We start from the raw sequence: 22,081 nt of genomic DNA, 5'->3' as shown, positions 1-22,081 counted from the left end.
GGCGATTGGTTTTACGGGGTGAGAAAACCAAAATGCCCTGGGTGAACCACTAGCGTTTGACAAGTTACTGACGGACCTTCCCACATGTGATGCATAGATTATAACTACTGTACATGCTCCCGAAATTTTGTGCAAGAGATAATATTTGTGTTAATATATCACTGTGGTATATGTATGTTATATATTATTTTACTTTACTTGTATGTTTTTTACTTGTAGTACTTTGAAGATTACAAGCTCAATGCTACAGGGGTGACAAATCCTGGATACAGGAATTACTACGCCACGTTCTCCGGCTTGTCGTACCAAGTGCCCCTGTTCCTGCTGAACGTGGTCAGTCTGGTGGCGCTGCGAAACAAGTATGTCCGCAAATAGAGTTAGGCCTTTAAATAAATATTGTATTTTTGATTGAGTAGCACTGCTCAAAACAGTTCGTCTGTGTAAGTGCATTTTCACATATTCATATACCTGAATGGATATGACTGTTGCCACGGCGTAAAATCCCAATGAAATAAATAAGGAAGTGAATGAATGTTGTCAATCATCCAGATTTGGCAATCTTAAAACAGTGAAGTAAATATTGCCTTCTAAATATTTTGTCTTTTCGACTAACTAATCAGTTAAGTGCCTACAACTAATTAAAGTTCAACAATTTCAAGGTGTTCAAGGTTTGTGTATTAATTTAGCAATTTGTGCCAGAAATGAAGGATAACATGGAGGTCAACTCACCACATGTACACTTTTCCTGTTGAAACATACTCTGAGTGTGGAATGCAAAACTAACCAAGTCACAAGTCACAAACACTGAACCCTGTTGGAGGCAACTGTTTACTGCCGCAACGCCCATAAGCAATATACTCCTTACCCAGACAACAATGCTTGCTTCACTTCACTTCCTTATGATTAGTCTACCTGGATGAGTGACAAAATTAAATCCCATCATACGTAAAAAATGAATCATCACAGACCATCGGGTTTAATTTAGATCAAAACTACCTATCTTGGATGCACGTTCTTGTCGATTTACTGGCAACCATGTGGCTGAAGTTACTTGGCCGGTATGCTTTTATCTCCCTTGGGACAAAGAGGTGATGTGATAAGCTTCTACACGGTATAGAAGTGCAGACGATTGTAGTTTTAGCTGTTACTCTGTTTCGTTTAACTTGTTACCTGCATGCACGTAGTCAGCTATATGTATCTGTTACATAATTACTTTAAACTTGTTTAAGGATGTTGTAATTTTCGATGCAAATACTCGATTGCTTCTGGAAAAACATACAGTATAGTAACAAAAGGACCAGGTAGTTTAATACGGAGAATCAGCACCAAGAGAGCTACAATAAATGAAGTGCAAATTTCACAATTCCAGCACAATATCTGTAAATTTTGGAATCAGAAGTATAAATCTTGGTAGAGGCACCGATGAAAGTTTATGGCCGTAAAATAGATGATTGCTTAGTAATAACCCACCAAAACTGCGACCAAAAACTCCAGTTGTCGTTCAAACGAGGCACTGTGCTTTTAACGTACAGTATGAAGATCAGTGGTGGCCAGAAAAAAGAAATGACTGAAACTTTCATATATGTATTTCTACATTTATACGTGCTATCAAAGTTTCGTTTGGTTGACGTTTGTCTTCATATGTAACCCATAAACTTTATAATGTGATCAGTTTTGTCATATTTTAGCGAGTTTAAAATTTGTATTTCTGCCTGAGTCTGTCAGGCAACCTACAGCAAACTAACGAACTCAAAGTGAAGAACAGGTAGCACCTCAAGGAAGAGTTCGAAGCTTTTTTGTTCATTTTTTTTCTTTGGAAAATACTTTTGTGTGAGTATAAGGCCGACTTCCATTAAATAAGTGTTAATGTGAATTAGAATGGATAATTGTTAAGGTTTGATATACACAACTTGTGGCAACCATATGTCCGCCAAAATCATATGTGAACCCTGCTTGAGGGCACATGTGGTCTTCTTCCAGTAACATTAACCTGTCACGGTAGGGAATTATAAGCATGAAAATAACATTTGTTATAAATTTACGTAATTGATTGGTGCATAACTGCCTCCTCAAGAATTTTTCAGGAAGTTACATTTGTGACGCAGTGATTTTCTCTACCAAACGGTGTCTAATGCAAAAAAGATATTTCGGTGTGCCTAGAGTAGGCTGCCAATGTCCCATTTTATAACGCATACATCCCCAGTGCCTGTTTTGTAATGCTCATGCTTGTCATATAACAGGAAAGTAAAACTAAACAGAACGAAAAAATGAAGTTTTTCTTCCGGCACACAGTTTCCTGCACTGGGGCTGATTCGCCCCTTACTATACCAGATCCTTCACTGATTACTAAATATCGTTTACACATTTCCTTCCTACACTGCTGGGGCTGTTAACCTGGCGGTCTTATGTGATTATGCAACGTTTCTTTTCAGAGGCGCGTGTCCCACCTGGACTGTCATCAGTCTCATGTCCCTGGTAGCTCTGCTTATCGGCACTGTCGTCCTCGCCATGTTTGACACGTCCACGTGTAAGTAGAACACACAGGACGACGTATGGTCAAGGGGAGAATGGGATAATCTATATGTTAGAATTTACTTCTTGATTGATAGATTAAGCGTCGTCGGTTTATTGTCACCATGACCTCCCGTATAGTACGCTCAGGCGAATCTACAAATCCCCTGTCCAGCACCGGGATTGAGCCCACACCGTGTAAGACCTTGTGTTTGATTGGCATGTTGACATTGTGGACTACAACTGTGGCTTTGCTGCCTCAGACACACGTTTAAAGCTGTAGCCAGCTGCAGCTATCAGGCTCTTGGCGTTCAGGTCTCGTAGGTATCTAGCGAAGGCCTGTGGTTTACTCCGGCCACGCCATAAACCTGAACGCCGTCATAATATTCTTGAGCACGACGTTAAACAGGCATCAATTAATGTTAACCCGGGTCCTGTCATACTAAAGACTTTAAAAATGGTACTTGCCGTTGCCTCCCTTGTCGATCAGCACTGAGAGGTTAGAGCAAGGAAACATGGCTGGTTGGCAGTTGTCAGTATAAAGTGACTGGGCGGGTGTCATGTCTGGCGTGTTCGGCTTGATACTTCAGTGGTGGCATGGACTCGCCCTGCCACAAGAAGACGCAATATATATAAACACACAAGTAAAGACTCCTCGTCGTCATATTATTGAAAAATTGCTAAGTGCGACGTTAAACCCCAAGCATTCAATCATTCATTCACTTATTGTAACTGCAAAAATAAGGACGCCACAAAAGATGAATTTCTTTCACAACCATGATCATGGTAATTAATTATTTCTTACGTGAACATGAGCTTCTGGTCAATCTCGTAAGAACCTTTAGTATCCCAGCGAATGTAGGTTACCATACCGTCAGTGTCTTAACTAGCTTCAAATGTCTTCATATTCCAACTCCACTAAAAGGGTTTAATTTGTTTCACTCAAGTTCCAATTGTTTTGAAGTACCTCTGTTTCAAGTGTTTGGTTTAAGGCGTTGATTAACCAAGTTTTAATGGGTTGAAATGTGATCACTTTATCAAAGTGGACGGATAGCTCTTGTAAGCGCAATGACTCCTCGTAATCTTTACAGTGTTAAATGTAAAACGTTTTAGAGTTTTAAGACTGCTCACCTCGTTCAAGAGACCATTCGTCGTAGTATGGAGGAAGTAGACAAAACATTAACACTTAATAAAACTGCTCCGACACGTGTAACTTTCATAAGTGCAATCACTCCCCGTGATCTTTACAGTATTAAGTGTAAAACTTTTTAGAGTTTTAAGACTGCTCACCTCGTTCAAGAGACCATTCGTCGTAGTATGGAGGAAGTAGACAAAACATTAACACTTAATTAAACTGCTCAGACACGTGTAACGTTTATAAGTGCAATCACTCCCTGTGATCTTTACAGTATTAAGTGTAAAACTTTTTAGAGTTTTAAGACTGCTCACCTCGTTCAAGAGACCATTCGTCGTAGTATGGAGGAAGTAGACAAAACATTAACACTTAATAAAACAGCTCAGACACGTGTAACTTTTATAAGTGCAATCACTCCCCGTGATCTTTACAGTATTAAGTGTAACACTTAGGTGTTAAGGGGGAATTAAACCACACACAACCTGCAGAAAATTCCACAGCATTGAACATTGCACTCTTGTAATACATGAGTACTTTGTAATTAATCTGCCCACAAATTGTCATTACAAAGCCAGGATTGACCACAGTTTTTGCCCGAATCACTTCAGTGGGAAAAGTTTCCTATTTCATAAGGACATTCTTGGAAGAGTAATATTGTTCAAAATTACGGGCATTTGCTGCTCTTGGGTTGGTCTTTATCAGGAGGGAAGCAGTTACAACTAGCAATTTAACAATATTTGTTTGTCTCATCGAAAACAATGTTTTAAGTATCTTTTATTCTATATGTCATGGATGCTCCTCTTTCAGGGATAGACGTCTTCTTCGGCGTTACCATGGGTACTGTCTTACTACTCGGAAGTAAGTTTCATTTATTTGACTTGGATAAGACGCGCAATGTTGTGTCCTGTAATATTGATGAGGTGGAAAAATGTAGTTACCGTCAATATTGAGCTAATACGTTCTATGTTTATTGTCGCCATGAAGCCGGCATTAATATGGATGGACTTCCACATTTTCTACTAACCTATGAGCTGTCAATAAAGTAGAATTCAAAACATCTTACTTATACAAGATTACTTTTTTGTGAAACGTGCGTAATGGAATTTTAATCCGAATGTGAAAGATATTAATCTTTATGTGGCAAAAACTTAGATATAAATGTCAAGTAAGGTGAGAGCGTAAAGGAAGTGGAACTTTGATATGTGATGTATAGTAGATGCGTAATATTTAATGCATCCCGTGCATGATTATCTTTTCAGTCTTCACGGGCGTATACATGAGCAATATTTTTGGTTTGTCGGCAATATTTCCTAAGAATTACACAAGCGTTTTAATTATGGGAACGGTAAGTAAGCTAATCTATGAGTTACTTTATTAAAGTGGTGTGCAATGAAATAGAGCTATAACATTTATTTTTATGCAAACCAAATCTATTTTTATATAGTATGAGCAGATGTTGTTCTCTATTGGAAGGAATGATATCCATACAAGTAGCAAATTCTTGAAATTTGTTTTTTGTTTCATTTATTTGAATGGTGTTTTACGCCGTGCTGAAGAATATTTCACTTATACGACGGCGGCCAGCATTAAGTTGGGAGGAAACCGGTCACAGCGGTGTTTTGTAAATGTGGAACCGTTTACTAATCATACTTTTTGTAAGATTTCTTTGACTGTGTGAATGAGAGAGGAAACCCATTTCTAAATTAGCAGTTTGTTTTATATGTGGAACCGTCCGCTAGTGAAAATTTGGCATTTGGGTTTGACGTTATAAAGTTCAGAGTTTTAAACTGTGTTTTTTCCTGTCCTGTGTACGTTACACGCATGTATCTTGTCTTCTGTGTTGGAACTAAAGACAAACTCCAGTTTCTTACATGCTTCAAATGTAGCAGAATACGCAGATCACATCACAGTAGTCCAGATAGAAAGCAATTAAGCTATGGTCTGAGTAAGTGTTTTTTGTGGCACATTATATCTCATTCTCGCCTAAACAGCCTTGCACTTCAAAGGCGCATTTATGAAACGAGCCAACCCAATTAAATTACAAGGAATCACAAGGTCACAAGGACTCGTACAGATCTTTCATCTTCGTCCATTAGCTACTGTGTCTTTTGAAGTGGGCTATTAAGCCTAACGCTGGATTAAGTATTGACTCTTTTTCATAAAAGTCTGGAGAAAACGTAGGAATGAAACGTATGACTCTTGAAAGATTCATGTCCGATTCCACTAAGCGATTTTTTATTTGAACAGCGATTTAAAGAATTGATGTAATTCCCAGGTTTTGGTCGAAGGAGTTGAAATGTCGATATACCTGTATTTATCGTAACGTGAAACTTTGGAAATATTTCCAGGTTTACTTCCCAGATTCCAAAATTAATAACTGGAAGCTAATTTTAAAGTTTGACTTTACTTAAAACAAACAGGCCACAGTGAATTGGGCCGCATTGCTTGTCTGCGTGTTTCCATATACCGAATAAAATACATTTTGTTTTTGTTGTTGGGATATAAAACTGATGATACGTAGTTTTCTTATGTAACATGTTTACCTGCAGGTATAGGAGTTGTTAAGACGTACACCGTAATGAATTACATTTCCCGCCCAGTGTTGAAGAAAACAATACTCAGTTATGGTTTGTGATGAAGATAGGCATAACGCCATCTAGATGTTGCTTAAGGAAAGATAACTGACTGACATTGCCCACTACTGAGTGATATATCCCAATGGGCTTATACCCTGAGTTATTCTCCCTTACATAACATCCAGGTGGCGCTATGCCTACCTTGATCATGGACCATAGCTTCCCGATGCTTTCCCATTGTTCTATACAAACACACTGCTATTTGTCCTGTTTCCAGCTGTGTAGACAACAATTGCTGTTTGTAAGAACATTGTTATTTCTCCTATTTTCTTGTTTTTTTCAGAGCCTAAGTAGCGTTATATCCAGCTTAGCAACAATCTTGTCCATTGCCAGTAAGTCAACATATGCCAAATCTTTGTATTGCAAAGTAGACATTATTTGTCTGTATTACAGTACTCTCGTTCCTTGACCCATTAAATGTATGATTTCCTAGACTTTGATTTATCGGCCTTATAGATCCCTGACCTCGGGTTCACAAAGCGATCTTAGACTTAAGTCAAAATTTCAACCATTAACCTTGGTGTGTTCTTTTCCGTTATTTTAGCTGAAATTTGTATTATAATAACTCACTCAGAATTTACGATTACAAGCAATATTTAATCCTTGTTACATAAGAAATGACAATTTTAAAGTGATGTGAAATTTTGACTTAAGTCTAAGACCGCTTCGTGATCCCGGGGCCGGGTTAGTGAGATAGTGATGTCTAGTCTTTATACACACTCTTAAGCTCTCTAAAACTAAAGTGTTATATTTTGACTGCTCTTATAAGTTATCTCATCACTTCTAGTATTACCTTCTGTTAAGTGTTAATTTTTCAACACACTTTCAAGTATTCACATTCCTACTGCATTAAAAGGTGTGAATTCTTGCAGCGATCTGGTTAATCAACACCTTTAACCAATGTTTGAAACAGAGTTTAAAAGTTGATTTTTTTAATGGTGTTTGAATATAAAGACTTTCCAAGAGTGTTGAAACATTAACACTTCACAAAACTGGTCAGATACATGTAACTCTTATAACTGCAGTTACTCCTCGAGATCCTTATAGTGTTAAATGCAACACTTAAGTTTTAAGAGTGCATAAAAAACTTTCGGCTATTTATGTGCCAGTGAGGAACGGAAATTCTTGAAGTTCCACAGGATGTGATTTTCTCTTTACTTCACTTGGCAGTAAGTTCTTCATTTTGTGGTTTGTGATGTTTGGAACTATGCATCAAACTGTTTGATAACCGGAAGTAGAAGATACAGTGCTGAAATAAAAGCCCTGCAGTCATTTGAGTGTTACAATCGTATTAAACTAGAGTAATAAAGGTTTGCTCTCCACGCCAGAGCGTTGAGTGAACCGCTTTCTGCTCAAAATTTTTGAGCTAATACGATGGAGGTCTGTTTTATTGTTGAAAAAACCGGAGTGTCCGTCGTAAACCACCGACATTTGACGTGTTGCCGACGAACATTTTCACACGTGACCTACCATATTCATGGAAGACAAGTCTTCAACGAACGACAGGTTTCGCTAACGGCCACACGAGCAGCGACAACCGCTTGCTGTCACCTTGGCCTCGCGAGCAAAAACAGCGAGGGAATCTACAAATGTCTGCTCATTTCTTGTTTTATAGTGATTGGAATTCAAACACCTATATCCACCCATGCTCTTCCTCAACAGCTTTGAAGCTAAGTAATTTGACATATGTAAGCAGCCACCTAGATTAATATAAATACCATGACGCAAGAATTAATACAGATACTCCAAATAGCTAAATGAAATACGTTTTTGCTTTACACGGACAAATGTGTAATGAATTCTGATTGAGAAGTGCCTCAGACTGTAACTGTATACAATCCAGTGATGATAATAATTACTGTATCATGCTCCATTGACAAGCTCAAAGAACACTGAATGACTCCTTCCCACGTTAGCGTGCAGCCAAATACGATAAGAGAAAATCACCTGCTGTTCAGAATGATAATTCTAATATTTTCCGTAAGGACAAGGAATATATCTTTTCAGGCTAATCTTTCAGGCCAAGGCAAAAAGGACAAAATCTTCTAACCCTTTCCTGCCTGTTATCCAGAGAGGTTTTATGCTTCCTCTTCCCCAGCTGTGAGTTTCTGTTGTCCATCATCCATTGTCTGTCATCTATGCTAATGTTGCCTACACGATTTCTCCCAGAAGTACTGAACGGAACTTAAACCAATTTGGTTTGCAATTGTATTTCATGGGCCTTGAGATCCAATTAATATCCAAAGTGTGCCCATTGGTTCGTTTGTCGTTTTGTCAGAATCATGACTCTATTTTGCATACATGGCTTACTTGTTCACACGTCCAAGATGCACGTATAATAGATTGAAGAGTCGTCAGACGGGTCTAAAGAACTGATCAAATTTGGGGTATTCCATCCAACTCTTTTGTGTAGTCGTCTGTACTCCGTACCTGTGTAATGAATTGTCTGCTGGACATCTTACAGAACCGCTGGCCAAACTTTAGTCAGATTTGGCATGGCGATCTGATTAATTTTTGGGATATGTCCGTCTGTGCTCCTGTAAGAGTGTTTGCTTTGGAGCTGCTTGATTCCTGTGTAAGGGTACCACTATCGGAGAGTAAAGATTAGAAACAACTGCCTTGTTTAACTCTCAAATCACCCGATAGGCCTTACAAAGGATCAAACAAAGTTAAGATGAATTCCTCAATCTACGGATGGCAGTCCGATAAGTGGCTTATTCCCCAACTGCCTGTGAATGTGTAACTTCTCAGGGCGGACGAGTTCACAGTAGCGTCCGTGATGCCGAGCTGTCGATGTACGTTTCCTCGGAAAAACAAACAAAGTCACTTTCACGGTAAACTGGGATGAAATGTACCTAATGGCACAAAGAGACAATGGGTGATACAAGCTCCAAAATGACGTCTCCAACAAATAGCAAGTGGCGAAACACAACCTCACAAAATGCTCTGTACAGAAAATGAAGTGCAAATGACGAATGTCGAATGGCGTGAAAGCCGATATCTCCAAACCTAGCAAAATCCTACACGGTGAATGACAGTAAATATGACTGCTCTCAAATGAACTTGAGTAAATAACTGCTCACAAGTGGATTTGAGTGAATGACTGTTCACAAGTGGACTTGAATAAATGACTGCTTACAAGTCAACTTGAATGAATGACTGCGTCGATCATATTTTTATAGAAATTTAAAAGGAAATTCTGGATGGTTTGATCAAAAACATGTTTACAACACCGATACATATTTCCTGAATGTATACCCTATGTACAATGACACTGAACTCATAAACACCGAAGCCTCGAGAAAGTTGGACTGAAATACAGTGCAGGCTATAACGTAAACAAAGGGAAAAGTGTAGGTCAGACACTGACCCATAGACCCACTGAATTTTATCAAATCATATTAGGCTTAGTCAACTACTATTGTTTGCGTGTTCGATTGTCCATTTGTTCGATTGTCTATTCTCAGTTGTCAAGATGTTCATATGATTTTGCAGTCCCTGGAACTACTAGTCACGATATGGCTGAAATACTTCCGATGTGGCGTTAAGCCACAATCATTCATTTATTCTTTTAAACTAAACTGTTGACGTTAACAAACTCCTACGCTGGCCGTGGGATCTTTTTACATGTTCAGATTCATTTCCTTCAGCTTTAGTTCATGTATATGAAAATGTTTTCACAATGTCATCTCTAATGTTTTACCTGTTGTTTCTTGTTAGCGACAATTATCCAGTCACATGCGCCAATTACATATATACATTTGCTGACATGAAGCCAACATGATTTTCTTACAGAACCAAAATCGTTCCTTAGTAAAAAAATACCTCTTCAAATCAATCGCAACAATATGGCTAAAACATTGCCTACCTTTCTTCAAGGCAGTATCATTTATTCATGTTTTAACGCAATCAAACATCCAATCAATTCAGAGAGCAATAAGGCAACCATGATAAACATGCCAGAGGATCAATAAATCTGTACCATTAGTACAGCGTAAAACACTAATCAATCAAATCTTTTGCCATTGTGCCTGTTAATTATTAATTAACCCAATCAGTTATTCTAATTTCCACATTTCAGTCTCATCGGCGATTAAAATCAGTGCCATTTATTTCTTCCTGACTGCTATCATTCTCTTGCTGGTTGTGTTCGACACGTTCTTCGCTCTTCCATATTTGGTAAGTGTCTGTTTTAGAGAGTATCAGGCATAATGATCCAGATATAGCTCTTTGTGGATGTAAAAAGGACCATTTGGCCTGGGGAACAGTTTCATATGATGAATTCCAAAATAGTAAAGTTAACATATCTATAGGACTATCGTAGCAACATTTCTCAGGTCCAAAGAGCAGTGAATCATACTTGTGTATATCAAATCTACAATTTATACGTGTTGTAAATTTATTTTTCATCTTTGATTACATCTAACTTTAGTTACATCCTGTAAGAAACTAGTAAGGGGGAAGATCTTCCAGCAACCATTGAATGGTCGTTGGTTTCCCCCGGGATCTACCCGGTTTCCTCCCACCATAATGGTGGCTGGCGTCGTATAGATGAAATATTCTTGAGTACAGCGTAAAAGATTAATTAAATAAATAAATAATGTAAGAAACTATGATAAGCGACTTTAAAAAAACGCATTATTTTTTTAAATTCTTGAAAATGAAATTTAAAAAAAAATTATCAACTTAGTGATTGTTTTCCTCTTCTTTCGAACAACGCACAATACAGTACTGATAGATTTTTGTATCATGTTAACCTGCAACATTTGTATACCGTTTTCCATGTTTTGTATTCCGTATCTTGTGTTCCATGTTTTCAGTGTACATTGTGCCATGGCCAAAACAGACTTGTTTTATCGATCTTTAATTTACTGAATTTTGATTTGTTGCAGAAATTTTATCGTCATTATAGGGCAATAGTTGCTATGAAACTTTCAGCTAATGCCGGAGCCGTCATTAAAGAGAAGCGAAAACGTCCGCTTCTGCATACTTTTAAACAGGTAATTTTAATTACTTCATTTATTTAAAGTAGGTAAGTAGAGACTTATTTTTTTAATACTTTGCTCAATCCTTAAAAGTAACACTTTGTGGTAAGCACTTTAAGATTTGGTACCTGAAATACAAAGAAGAACTCTTTTTGAAATTTTTCCATCAGCATTTGATTCAAGATTGCCGCTATATTTTGATGACAATACCGATGAGTCATTTTTCTGCATTCACGAGAACGACTGTAAAAAGTACTTGTTAACCACAAATTGGCAGTTGAAGCGATACAACGATTGAATTGAACTTTGGCTTCCCGGCAGCTTGATGTTTCAGGATATGTTGAGCAAGATATAGAGTAAACTGCTGAGCATGATGGCGTTGGTTGAGCGTCACGTGGTTGATATTGCCGAATAGTGTGTACTAGATAGAACAGTGTATACTTGACATTGTTTAACTGTGTACTCTGTATAGTTTATAGCCAAGATTGCTAAAGAGTGTATACTGAACACTGTCGAATAGTCTATCCAGTGGGTTGTAGAGCGGGTCATAACGAAAATTGTAGAATGGAATGCATTAGTTACGGACGAATAATGTATACTGGCGTTGCTTAAAAGTGTATACTAGACATTGTTGAATAGTGTGTAGGGGATAATTTGCGTCACGTGAATAGTAGCGATGGCGATGAAGACAGTCCAGCGGGGTGTAACGGTGATTGTTAGGCAGGCTGTAACGGTGATTTTTGAGCAAGTTGTAACGGTGATTGCTGAGCAGGTTGTAACGGTGATTGTTGAGCAGCCTGTAACGATGACTTTTTGAGCAGGTTGTAACGGTGATTGTTGAGCAGGTGGTAGGAGATATTGTTGAGAAGTACGTAGTGTGGGTTATTGCTCGTTTATAGATGGAATTGATGAGCAGGTTGTAACGGTGATTGTTGAACAGGTTATAGCGGAGATTGTTGAGCAGGAAATAGCAGAAATTGTTAAGCAGAGGGTGGGAGATATTGTTTAGTGCGCAGTGGATGTTGTTGTGCGGTTGTAGAGGACATTGTTGAGCAGAATGTATCGCAGATTGTTGAGCTGGTTGTGGTGGAGATAGATGAACAGAATGTAGCGGAGATTTTTAGCAAAGTGTACAGGGGATAGATGAGGAAGATCAGATTGTTTGAGCAGGATGTAGCACAGATTTTTGAGGAGGATGCTGTGGAGATTGTTGTACAGAGTGTAACCGAGCTTGTTTCGCAGGTCTTTGGGGATATTGTGGGCATATTGAGTGTGTCCTTAATTTTTGGCACAATATGTTGGAGATGGCTGTTTAGTTAACTTAAAAAAGCCTTCATTTGTCACAATTTCAGTCGCGTACAAATAAGGAATATCCAAGTTGGTAGATTTTTATGTGACTGCCAAAAATGAAATCCTGTATTTGCAATAAGCTGCCTAACAAAAAAACAATTGGGCCTAACTTTCATAAGTTTACACATAAAGGGCTCCAGATGGTCTAATAAAATTGCAGATACAAATATACTGGTTGCCTCATATCGAACCTCATTATACATGTATGTGGTTACTTCCTGTCCACAGGTTTGGATGGTAGCCCTCTCCGTTTGGCTTGTTTACTTCTCTTCGGCAGTCATCTATCCCAGCATGATGGCAAACACCTCCAAAATTGACCCACAGTTTCCTCTCCCAGGTAAATGTTGTAGTATATAAATCAATTCTCATCCGACCTCACCGGCTTCTTTAACCACACTGCTTACTCTAGGCGAACGGGTCGATAGCAGACACTAGAAAACAAATGGGATTGGCTGGGGGATCCAAACTGCCCAATGCTGAAGTGAAAACCGAAATGCAGTTTGGTTAGCAGACAGATGTTTAGAGGGAGAAGTTGTATAAGCTGTTGTTAACAAGTATTACAGTAACCCTGGAGATTTAGGTTGTTCAGCTCTACTTATTATTAGGGGCACTAATTTATAACAGATGTCCATGCGTGAGCTCAGCGTCCCTGGGGTCTGTATTAACCAGGCATAGGCTTGTTTTCGTGCTTCTCCTGTCAGCGCTCCGTTCTGTCCACCTGCCTCCTCATGGTTTATGCGATACAACTTTGTCCCGGTCTTCTTACCTATAAGCTGAGCAAGGCGAGCGTTTTTCTTACCAAATGGGCCAAATACCGGCGTTCGTCCTAGCTGTTACCAAGACCACCGATTTTCTTACCTAATTTATTTATTTATTTATTTGATTGGTGTTTTACGCCGTACTCAAGAATATTTTACTTATACGACGACAGCCAGCATTATGGTGGGTGGAACCGGTCAGATCCCGGGGGAAACCCACAACCATCCGCAGGTTGCTGGCAGGCCTTCCCACGTACAGCTGGAGAGGAAGCCAGTATCAGCTGGATTTTCTTACCTAATTAATCAGGATGGTCCAGGAGCCTCTCATGCTGGCTTCCTCTCTGGCCGTAGGTGGGAAGGTCTTCAGCAACCTGCGGATGGTCGTTGGTTTCCCGCGGGATCTGACCGGTTTCTTCCCAAAATAATGCTGGCCGTCGTCGTATAAGTGAAATATTCCTGAGTACGGCGTACAACACCAAATAAATCAAATAAATAAGTAAATAATTAACGAAGATACAAGGTTATATACATTTTTATGTCTAGGCTGTGCATACGGTGGTAAGTAGTTGGTACGAAGTATTGTGAAGTTTGTATTATATGGACTTTATTTGTAGGTTTTCATAAACAATAATTAAAGTAAGCCTGCACTAAAAGCGAAAACGTGGCGGTATTGATATATGAGTTAGTCGCAGGTTCCTTTCGAAGAATGACAAGAAATTCCTCTCATGCAGTTCCTGTTTTACATTTTACCGTTTTCTATTCCATAGATTTGTTTCGTTCTAAATAATCTCTGCAAAAAATGAAACATATACATACAATTTGAAATTGATAAGGAGTTAATGAAATTCCCATCGGTTATCAAGGTTTGAGTGATTCGTATAGATCAAGATTTGGACAAGCGCTGGTCAACTGCCATATTACCTAAGTGGAAACACACATTTTCATAAAAGTAACTTTGAGAATATTATATTTCCCAAAAGTAAATCGGGTAAAAGGACACTGCTGTGTGATAATTATGGATGGGAGTAATTCCTCTTGTAGCACTGAATAGAAGATTGGCCGATCATCACATAACCATCGGTAACAGTACACATATCCAGGTGATAGGTCTCGTATTAAATCCTTCATTAATGATGATTGATGAAGGTCTTGCATGTTGCTTCTCGTTGTAGATGTCTACTGGAAACCAGTGTTTGGTTTACTCGTCTTTCCAGCATTTGCTCTGTTGGGAAATTTGTTAACATTCTTCGTTAACAAGGTGGGTATAAGATTAGTTACTAGAACAATGCCCTAAGCAAGGAGAAAATTGACGAAAACAAGTAATTGTGTTTTACAATGTGCTCTTTAAAACTGGTAAAGACAAGTGCCTTCAAGATGTCCTTGAACTTCAGAGAAATCGTCGATAGGTTATGTAGATAATCCATTTAAAATAGTGTTAGGGCCCTCTTATCTTTAGGGAACTACAATGATGTAAAAGCCATACAGCTTGCAAACTTTAGCGAACAAGTTGAGAATGGTGTAAACATTTTAAAATATCTAAGGGGAACTAGTTATTAACCACGAAAGTCCCCTTTGACACTTAGCTTTCGAACTTAAGTTCGAAAGCCTCTTTTAACAATTGTGCATTTAATGCCCTAGATGCTATTATGAAAGTCAACCTCCCATTGCATCCTTATAGCCAATGTGAGTGGCAATATAATTAAAGACGAACAGCATTGAGAGTAAAACCAGAGCAGCGACAACAGTGTGATAGCTGGCAAATGGTTATACGTACCCGGTGAAATACGGCCTCTTGTCAATTTACCTCAGGCAGGGTTTCATTCTTAGTTGTTCATTTAAATACATAAATAGTGGAAACTTACACTTTCAAGACCGAAATTTGTATACCAGTCATAAACCATGAAAGTGTATTCCGAATCGATAATCAAAAGACACTATTCTGAAATCCCCTAAACACCAGTTCCCAAGTGCACATACAAGACAGAATATGTAATGGTGGATAAAGTTGACAATATGCAAAGGAAAAGCATCCAGCTTTCAATGATGGAAATCGATATTCTAGTCATGAATTTTAGCCGTTTCCATTGCAGCAACTAATGTATTTAAGAGTTAAATGTCAACAGGCATTCTGAACTGGTTAATGTAAGATTATAGCGTTGATTTATTTTCTTTCGTTATCCGCTGTTTTTAGGGGCGTAGTGTTAGTTGATAGTGAATTCACTGTTTGAATTACTCCGTTTCTTCTGTTGATAACAGAGATCCCTCCCTCAGTGGATATGCCGTCGTTAGAGTAGCAAGTCGCCCGTGTGGCCCCTAGTTTTCGAAATCAAATCTCTGTAGCATAACAGGACGCTAGCGGAAACACCTCCCTATAAATTAGGTTTGGCCTTTTCAAAGGCGAGCAGCAACAGGGCGAAAGAGCAATTACTGACGGCCAGGAGCATCTCGCCAACAAACCAGCACACAGGGACGCAATCAACGCTCACAAGCCACCGATAAAAATGCTGCCAAGTTTTAAAGGCCTTGGATAAATTGTGTTTTGGCCTGTGAATGGAAAGCTAAGAATCAGAGCACGTCTTCGGCGGAGCTCTGGTAGAATGGGAAATTCCTTCTATCTGCGAGCCAAGTGGGGCGTAATTATAATAGATGAGCTGACTCGGCGTATCTGTGTTAACAGAGTTTTTACCTCACTAGCATTAAGTACGAGAGTCCTTTCGATTTACACGTACTACAAGAGTTCATGGTTATATTATCACACTTGCAGCTTTTCCTTAATTTCCGCGCGTTTTAGTTGTCTTCTAGTAAAGATTTTTGGCACGTTGTAGTGGGAGGGACCATTGTGAATACACGCAGACTCACTCACAGGGATATACAGTACTGTAGTTCCATGTTGTGTATATACTGGTGGACGGGGAACAGCGCAGTGAAAGCTAACGAGCGGTTACTGAGCTGTTTGGACACGGCTACTTGGCTAAACATTACTGAAAGAAAGTAAGGGTCTACTATTCAATATTCTTGCAGCAACCTGCGGATGGTCGTGGGTTTCCCCCGGGCTCTGCCCGGTTTCCTCCCACCATAATGCTGGCCGCCGTCGTATAAGTGAAATATTCTTGAGTACGGCTTAAAACACCAATCAAATAAATTAATAAATACTGTTCAATAAGACACTTTTTATGAAACTATGTGTTGCGCAGCCTTTTAAAGTGTTGTTATTAACAACAGCTTCCATATACTGCCAATATGTATGCTCTCTGAAAGGTACCCCCACCCCTCCCCTCTCCAAGTGCAATTGCTTGCTTTTGGATTGGACTGGATGCGCAGAATTTCTGCAGCTCACGCTGTAGCTTCCCATTCATAAGCATCTATATAACAGGAGTGCTACAGTTTATCAGAATCGTTATCAGAGCCAACCAAGAGCGATATCCTCATGGTATTTGATATAAGTGAAGTTACTTTTAGTACAGCGTTAAGTACCAGTCAAATAAAAAACAAAAGAATAAAACTATTGTACAATGAAATCAAATCAAACGTAGCTAGGAAATAAACATTAAATAACACGCCAAAGACCCTTAAATCGGATTGCTTTGATGCTGAACCTTGAACGGTATGTGAACATTTATACTTAGCAACTCGAGGTTGAACTATTTCCAAAACCTCATATAGTTCACCATTGTTCCCTGTACACTTATAAAATGACCTCATCTTCTGTGAAATATTGTCGATTTATTCGGAAGAAATTTCTTCGTGGAAAAAAGAACATGAGTTGACCAGAAATGGTTTGGCTTCTCGCCAACATGGTGTCTAGGTCAAGTCGGGCACCGTGACTAACACTGATTTGTTCAGGCATGCCGAATTATCCGGTACCAAGAGAGTGGAGTAAATTTTCTTCGTAAAAGCCAAAAACGCCTCCGACAAATATGTGGGTTCGAGACAACATATAAAGAATTGTTCTGTCTCATGATATTGAGCTCATTTGTAAAGTCCACTGCCCACCGGTTAGTTATATTAGCTGTGAGTGTGTTCGTGAATTTTTCATAAATGTAGGCCTATATGAAGAAACATTTGGAGTTGTACAAAAAAATCGGATGCTGCCTCGTGATGGTGACGTCAGCTCACTGGAGAATCTGGACCTAGTTGTTAAAAACTGTTTTAAGACAGTACCAGATTTAACTTTAAGCGAAGTCTTCAGTTTTTTTACTTAACCTTAAAAAGTTCGTAGCAATATATTAAGTATGAGCTAAATCTGCTGCCGTTACATTGGCGTTTGGCTAAAATTTTAAAAATAAAATATAAGAAATATAAAGCTTAATACCAGAATTAGCTAAAACACTTTTGAACAACTGGGCCCTGCTTTTCACAAGAAACATCTGAGAAGATGGTCAAAGGAAAACAAAGAACACATCACTTTACAATCCTACTGGTCCGTCAACTGTTGCCTCAACAGGTCGAAGTTGCCTTGAATAGCGGTTTGGCATTCAAACTCGCACGGGAAAAATGCCTCCGCGGTTTCTATTATTATGATGACTTTGGTGGCATAACGCGGTTGATGGCCCTCTCGTGTGGTCTTACACAGAGGTCGCTTGAGATTGCTTGTCAAAGTCCAGGCATTCCGCTTTCTGCTACGAGTATAACGGGTCGCCATTGTATTAGTGAGGAATTCTTGACAATCTCGTTAAACAAGAATTAGGTAGATAGATAGACAGATAGATAGATAGACAGATAGATAAGTAAATAAATAAATTGGCACTCAATGGTTCGATGTCAACATACACTTTCTAGGAAATGTGCCAAATCAGGCTCTGACCGGGAAAAATTCCTGAAATCAGTATTGATCCATAAACCTAGCTACCCAATGATGACGTTGTTTTTTTATAAGTAAATTTAAACTTAAACTAAAATTCAAAATTACATGGACGATATACCTGTCCCATTGGTGATTGGAAAAGAAAATTAAAGATTGTATGGGTAAGAAACGAAATTGATGTTGGTGTACACATATGACTTTCAGCCACTTTTTGTAACAAACTATTGTCACGATAAAATCACATCTGTCTATGCGTGTTGTAAATTTGTGACAAAGTGTCAGATATTATTTTGGGGTATTATGTAAAATAATCAACATTAACAAGTTCGGTTGTCGTTTGGGAATAATCGTCACTTGACATGAAATAAAACTAAAACCATGCAGAATAGGTTTTCTGCAAGAACAACACATTTCAGTTTTTGTGAATTTGTAGATCTCCCGTGTGGCAAAATGTGCCATGTAAATTAGTGCCTGGAATTTAAAAATAAATGATTATATGGATAAGTAAAGAAATAGAAAATAAATGGAGAAAATCCGTGATGGGAATTAAACACTCACCGGCAAATGAACGAGGAAGAAATACGTCTGTTTATCCTGTAACCATTTTTTAAAATCATCGTCTTCTTGCATTTAAAATTACACGCGTCAGTAAAGCTAGAAAGTAGTTATTTAGAAAATCAAGAAAATAAATCGACCACAAGCAAAAAACCCGAATTAACCAACGGCTTGATGGATTGGCACTAAAGGTACATCAAGTTTTCTTTGGACAGTTAGCGTTTTGCAGTTTGGCGTAGATTCCGGTAATTTCAAGATGCTGTTTCTTTGTGACAGATCGGTTTCCAATGCCAACACATTTATAACACTGTTCCACCGGAACGCTATACCAAAGACATCATGACATGAAGTCACAATTGTTGTCGTCGCTGTGATTTTAATCTTTGCTGTGATATTTTATACTGTATGCCTGTATAAACCAGGATTCTGCTGATGGACTCAGTCTCATGCGTGCATGTTGCTGTCTATTTAATGTGATGACAATACAGCATTTTCAGTAATTCTAGACCAGTGACGTCTAATAAATTGGAATATACATCATTGGAACTGTTTGCCCAATTCTGCTTAATCTATAGTTCTAGGGGTCGTATAAGTTGTACAAATTAAGCAATTACATGAACAGAGTAGGTATTACTCTGCATCCATTACATTGAACGGTCACTAAATGATATAGAACTGTACATAATAGACATATCCATATTTTATCGTGTTTTCTTCTGCTTATTTCAGCCCGGCCCCCAGTTCCTGTGGATCGCTTGTCTCCTCAGGGCGGTCTTGTCCATCCCATTCTTCCTTTTGTGTAACTTCCGAGCGGACACCAGATCTCTTTCTGTCCTTATAACTAACGATTATGCTTTTCTGGCCGGCGGGGCGCTGTTTGGGATGACCCACGGGTACATGGGTGCGCTGGGAATGATGTATGGGCCAGAGTAAGTGACATAGTGATGTCCACGAAATATGAAAGTTGGTTAGGGCTATCAGCGTACACTCAATAGTATCGTCCGAAGATGGTACAAAGTAAAAGGCATATTGGCAGGGATTCGTGGTATGAGGAGATGGAGATAAATCAAGGGACGATGGCACAAAGCGATGACACGATAACCATTGTCCCGTGACACAGAGCTGTGGCGTCGTGTCATCGCTTCATGTCATTCTTCGTGCTATGTCGTGGCTTCGAACAATGGTACTTCTACCAACTCTTTTAACAATCATGACGTTATAAGGCGCTATTGTGAGAAGGATTACACGATCCTACGAACCAATAACACGATTTTTTGAAGCGATTCTATGCTGTAGCGTTTTGTAATGGATCATTACTTTGTGCCAGCATGTCGTTGCATCGTATAATCGTGCCGGGCTCTCGTGTCAACGCTTGGTGACAACTCTCCATCGCTTCGAATTATCGTGCCATAACTTCGTACCATCACTTCGTGATATTGCCTTATAGATTTATCCATCGTCAGGAGATACTGCTATAAAGCGAATGTACGATGACGATGGCTTTCCATCTGTAGTGGGGTTTAGGAAGCAACAGAACACAAGATTCGTAGACTGCATGAGCTCATCAGTTTAAACTATGTTCGGTATAATAATAGTTATAAACAAATACCCCCCCCCCACCCCCAATGTCCGTTTTTTATCTGTCGGTCCGATCGTCTAAAATGACGAAGTATTTCTTTGTAATACATACAATAACCTTAACCTACCATAGCCATATCGCGACAAGGGGAAAGTACTGCTTGAATGAAGACGATGTAAGGTGTACACGGGCTTCTCTCCCTTGTCATGATAGCTTCAGCGAAACAACTCGGCAGTATTTACCTGATGCGAGGAATTCAAAAAGTACTGTATAAATGTGGCTTATGTGTCTTGGTAGCCATCTTGCCCAAACCCCGGGATCACAAAGGTGTCTTAGAATGTAGTCAGGCTGTGTTTTAAAATGCGGTGTTATTCCTGAACCTATATTGGAACTTGAAGGCAAATGTTCAATTTTGTCATGACCGTAGGAGGGAACTGTAAGTATTGAAATAAAGATCCCTGGGGTAAGCCTCAATTTTAGAGTAAAAAACTGTTTTGAAGTTAAGACTAAATCTGACTTGATGATCCTGGGACCTGGTATCCTTCACATTTTGATGTATTGATGGTTTATTTCGTTTATTATATATGCCATTTCCATGCATTTTGGGGTAGAGTCAATGAGGGAGGTTAATCTGCAGTTAAAGTCATGAAATTAGTACTACGATTTCTTCCAGTTCAATATGGTAGTTTTCTAACTGACCAGTAATAGATAATATTTTGAAGTTGTTTTTACAGGTACAGGATAGCACACGGAGTTGCTGACGTCATCTTCACCTGATGTCTTCTAATTTATTAAGGCAACATGATTATTGCTGCATGTAAAAAAAAGAAGCAATTGGATAACTTGGTGCAAATTTAGAATAATTTCTAGTATAATAGTAGAATAATTTCACAGATTTAACGCAATCAAAATTTTAAAAACACATTTAAATCTGTTTTGTTTGCAGACGAGTGGAGATAGAGAACGCCAGTTCAGCGGGAATGTTCATGTCTGTGGCTTTGAGCTTAGGAATTCTTTGTGGGACTAACTTTTCTATGGTGGTCAAATTCTTTGTGGAGAATGCGGGCGGATAATCAACCTGGTGGCTAGTTTTTCGTGTCCTATCAGCCAGCTGTTTGGCTTAACACATGAGCTACCATAGACGCCTGCCACGTTTGCTTGCATTGAAGAGAAAGAGTAACTTCCTGGCTGTACTTGCGCTGGTCAAATGGCTGGCGCATGCGGGTTGTATAGCTCGACGCACATTGTTTCTCGGCAGTGCGTCAATACTATGATGATTTTACACGCAGATGGCAGAATATTGTGATTTCACTGCTTTGGACTTGTGCTTGTCACTGGTTTTGCGACTTGTTACTGGTTTTAACTTGTACCAAAATGGAAAACAGTGATCAGCAGGTGTGCAGGCCAAACATGATGTCGAAATGATTGAATATTTGTAGAAGACAAACTTGCACTTGTGAGTTTTTATTCCAGTTCGAAACTACGGCGTTTAAGAACCATGTGTTGGTGCCGTAGACTCAGTGAGTATTGCAGAAGCAGGCATGTACAGCTGCCTTCAATTGCTCGCTACGAGAGTTACCTACCCTGTGTGAATATGAGGCAAAAGATTTTGCTTTGGTGCCAAATTGCGGATCAAGGTGCGAATGACTCTTGTTATCAGAGGGGAAAAGCGCCCTCTCATAATGGAGAAAACATACGATAAAATTGCTGGTGTATATACAGATGTATGCAAAATGCGCGTTGCATATTACAAACATTATATCTTAGC

The 22,081-nt window shown here is 39.0% G+C and overlaps 1 protein-coding gene and 1 long non-coding RNA gene across 2 annotated transcripts; both read left to right on the top strand.

The window, feature by feature from the left end:
- The first annotated feature begins 249 nt into the window (after positions 1 to 249).
- Positions 250 to 4,987, top strand: LOC135472846 (uncharacterized). The gene is made up of 4 exons (XR_010444559.1): positions 250 to 359; positions 2,433 to 2,527; positions 4,454 to 4,504; positions 4,906 to 4,987. It is a non-coding gene; the product is annotated as an uncharacterized LOC135472846 (long non-coding RNA).
- A 1,595-nt stretch (positions 4,988 to 6,582) lies between these two features.
- LOC135472529 (equilibrative nucleoside transporter 1-like) lies at positions 6,583 to 21,386 on the top strand. The gene is made up of 7 exons (XM_064752073.1): positions 6,583 to 6,614; positions 10,364 to 10,461; positions 11,175 to 11,282; positions 12,846 to 12,954; positions 14,548 to 14,633; positions 19,464 to 19,663; positions 21,260 to 21,386. Exons 3-7 carry the CDS (start codon positions 11,208 to 11,210, stop codon positions 21,384 to 21,386), a joined length of 597 nt encoding a protein of 198 aa, XP_064608143.1. The 5' UTR covers positions 6,583 to 6,614; positions 10,364 to 10,461; positions 11,175 to 11,207.
- Positions 21,387 to 22,081: the final 695 nt, after the last annotated feature.

This window comes from Liolophura sinensis, chromosome 8 (assembly GCF_032854445.1).
Source record: "Liolophura sinensis isolate JHLJ2023 chromosome 8, CUHK_Ljap_v2, whole genome shotgun sequence".
Taxonomy (NCBI): domain Eukaryota; kingdom Metazoa; phylum Mollusca; class Polyplacophora; order Chitonida; family Chitonidae; genus Liolophura; species Liolophura sinensis.
Note: the sequence above shows the minus strand (reverse complement) of the source record. Positions and strands in the feature narration are given on the sequence as shown.